Below are 3663 nucleotides of genomic sequence, written 5' to 3'. Positions count from 1 at the left end.
AGATAGATAGATAGATAGATAGATAGATAGATATAGATATATATAGATGAGATGTGGCACTGTGGTTTGATGCCCTGGACTGCAAGGTTGGTTTGAACTGTAAGGTTGGCGGTTCAAACTCACCAGTAGCTCCTTGGAAGCCCTATACAGGGTCATTATGAGTTTGAACTGATCTGACAGGGCTCTGGTAGCGTAGTGGTTACGAATCAGGCTGCGAACCGCAAGGTCAGTAGTTCGAAACTACCAGCTGTTCTGCGGGAGAAAGATGAGGCTTTTTGCTCCCATAAAGATTTACAGCCTCAGAAACCCTATACAGGGTCACTATGAGTCGGAACTGACTCCAAGGCACATAGCAACAACAACAACATAATAACAACAGTACGATATTTTAAATTGCTATGATATATTTTTGCAGGGATGTACCATAATTTATGGAGTCCTGGTGTAGCACTGTGGGCTAATGCACTGGACTACAAAGTTTTTTGAACCATAAGGTCGGTGGTTCAAGCTCACCAGCTGCTCCTTGGAAACCCTATACAGGGTTGCTAAGGGTCGGAAACGACTCGACAGCACTTAACAACAGTAGCGACCATAATTTACATAACCAGTCTCTTTTTCCTGGAAATATAGGTTGTTTTCAATTTCCACTGTATTAACATACCTACAGATATTTCTTTTACTTGCATTTATTTCCTTATATTAAATTCCTAGAACAGGAATTGATAGGTTAAATAATATGAGTATTTTAAGGCTTTTGATATATAGTACCTGATTATGACAATGATTTTTAATAATAATTAAAAACATCTTAAACACATCAGCCATTTCAGTACCTTTCCAGAGAATATTTGGCAAACATGTTTTGAGGGATTAAATTTGATTCAACAAACTGGTCTGAGCTCCCCCTTCTGGTGACAAAATTCTGATATTTCTTAGAGTTTATGGTTGCCAGTTATTGAAGCCCTGATTTTACTGTTTCTCATTTCAGGCATTTAAAACGAGAATCAGCAACATTCCTACAATTAAGAAGTTCTTGCAACCTGGGAGTCAGAGGAAGCCATGCCCTGATAAGCAATACGTTGACGTTGTCAGACACATTTTGCAGTTTTAAAGATGGCAGGAGTCACATCCAATCACACCACCAGCATATATAGTGCATAACCGATGTAAACAGTAGATTCCCAAATAAAGTGTCTGGATATAAAGTAACACTGACTTCTGGTGTGGGATTGCAGGTTAATGTGGTTAAACTGCGACATCGGTGTGGGCGGTTAAGGCCAGCAGTTCTAACTCAACAGTTGCTCCTTGGAAACCCTGTACAGGGTCGCTATGAGTCAGATCCCAACTCGATGACACTTACTTAACAACAACAGCAACAACCATCAACTACTCAAGCCAAACCAAATCTCTTGCTGTGGATTTGATTCTGATACATAGTAATTACCCTAAAGAGTAGAAATGCCTCATAGGGTTTCCAAGGCAAAGCTCTGATAATGTAGTGGTTATGAATTGGACTGTGAACCTTAAGGTCAGCTGTTCAAAACTACCAGCTGCTGCGTGGGAGAAAGATGAGGCTTTCTGCTCCCGTAAAGATTTACAGCCTTGGAAACCCTGTACAGGGTCACTATGAGTCGGAACCAACTCCATCACACATAACCACCACGACCAATCCTGGTGTGGCGCTGCAGGATAATGCACTGGCCCTCAAGGTCCGTTTGAACTGCAAGGTCAGCAGTTTAGACTCACCAGCTGCTCCTCGGAAATCTTATATAGAGTTGCTATGAGTTGGAACCGACTGGACAGCACTTAACAACAACAATCTTTATTGAAGTACTGCCACATCTTTCTCCCTGAGTGGCTTATGGGTTCCAACCGCCAATCTTTTACTTAGAAGTTGCGTACTTAACCGTTGCACCACCAGGAAACTCCTATTAAATACCACATAGAATCATTCTTGATGTGTGGAGTGTTTTGTTTTTTGTCAGTTTTGGATTATGGACCACAACTTTTATTAAATGAATAAATGTATAAACAAATTATTGTTAAGAGCTATTGAGTTGGTTCTGACTCATAGTGACCTTGTATAGGGGTTTCCAAAGAGTGGGCTCAAAGTTTGGACTGTTGGCCTTGTGGTCTAAACAGACCTTGTGGTCCAGCAATTATCCTACAGTGTCACAATAGGAGGCAGATAGATTTAAGGTAGTGACCTTCAGAGGTCCTTCTTGCATTCTGCATCAAGATCAGGACATTTGAGGGACGAGTGTCCAGAAATCTGGGGAGCAAGATTGCTCTACAATCCACCGTGATGGTGAGCGCTTGTAAAAGAAAAAAAATGGCAAGTGATAAATTAGGAGTAAACAGAGGAACAATGCCAGGGAATTCTAGAGGTAGAGTATAGAAGGGGAATGTTCAAAGAAGACCATTTTGAAAACCTGAACAAATTTGGACAGTTAGGTGATCCCCCTCCCACCTAATACAGCCTTCCTGAGACTGGATTTTACTTTGGTGAAACAATTCCAAGTAACAGTGAGATAACACTTCCAAAAAGTATTCTCCAGCCCTGCTATGTTTCTTTGAGAAATAATTATGTTTAGTATTTTTTCATTAAAGATAATTAATTGTGTTCTGGATTGATGTAATTAAGGAGCTTACCCCTACACTGAGGCTCGATTTCATGGGGGAATGGAAGGACTCATTTGGTGATGGAACATATTCAGGGTGGTGTCTATTTAGGGTGACCAGGGTGAGGTGGTCTCTGGTCTGGAATAGGACTCTTGTCAACAGCTTAGGGTACACTTCTTGAATTTGGTGTATAGTTCTAAACTTCTGCTGGGATGTCCCATCCCAAACTACGAAAAAAAAAAAAAAAAAAAAGGCACCCAAACCAGTTGCCATTGAGTTGATTTCAATTCATAAGAACCCCATGTGTTATAGAGTAGAAATGCTCCATAGGTTATTTCTTGACTGTAGTCTCTATGGGCACAACTTCCCAGGCCTTTCTTCTGCCTCCTTCATAAGCTTTATGTATTTCTGAGCACATATGGGTTGGAACCGACTTGATGGCAGTTAACAACAACAACAACCTTTGTCCAGGTCCTTACTTACAAAATGACTTAGTGACTTTCCTCAAAGGCATCATTAAGCCTAACCATTTCTACAGCCGACCTTGCACCATCTAGTCTTCCTCCCCTCACGTGACTGACTGATCAAGAGACTTATGATGACCGAGGCCAATCAGCACCCTTACCTTCCTTCAGTGTGGGGCCTGAGCTCCTGCTCCCAGTGTGGTCAGACTCCAAGTATTCAGCTCATCGCCTCATCTCCTTCCCCACTTTTAAGGAAGTCATTTTAGATGCCAGATGATGAAAAAGACAGAGGAACTTAGACCAAGGGGAGAACTCAGGCTCCTCAGAGAAAACCCTTTCTATGTGGGATGACTATTTCCTCTCGCCTGTAACAAAACCAAGGGTCTAACCTTAGTAGAAGTAAAGTGTGGGGTGGGGGGGGGGGAGAAGGAAGCAATTGTTTTTAATGATTTAGAACTAGAAGCCAATTTTCTTTACGTTACAATTGTGGTCTTGGTAAAAAAAATAAATAAATAAAGAGGTTTAGAAGGCAGTTGTTGCCATCAAATTGGTTCTGAGTTATGGTGACCACATGTGT

General features: G+C 41.4%; 1 protein-coding gene across 1 annotated transcript in view; it reads left to right on the top strand.

Annotated features, from left to right (window-relative positions):
• LOC102811307 (glutathione S-transferase alpha-4-like) overlaps nt 1–1111 on the top strand; it is a 26804-nt gene extending 25693 nt beyond the window's left edge. Inside the window, exon 6 of the mRNA XM_006835715.1 lies at nt 989–1111. Coding sequence (XP_006835778.1) covers nt 989–1111 — 123 coding nt within the window. The remainder of the gene's footprint in view (nt 1–988) is intronic.
• Nucleotides 1112–3663: the final 2552 nt, after the last annotated feature.

The sequence above is a fragment of the Chrysochloris asiatica genome, unplaced genomic scaffold (genome assembly GCF_000296735.1).
Source record: "Chrysochloris asiatica unplaced genomic scaffold, ChrAsi1.0 scaffold00019, whole genome shotgun sequence".
Lineage (NCBI taxonomy): Eukaryota > Metazoa > Chordata > Mammalia > Afrosoricida > Chrysochloridae > Chrysochloris > Chrysochloris asiatica.
This window is presented reverse-complemented; position numbering and strand designations above follow the sequence as displayed.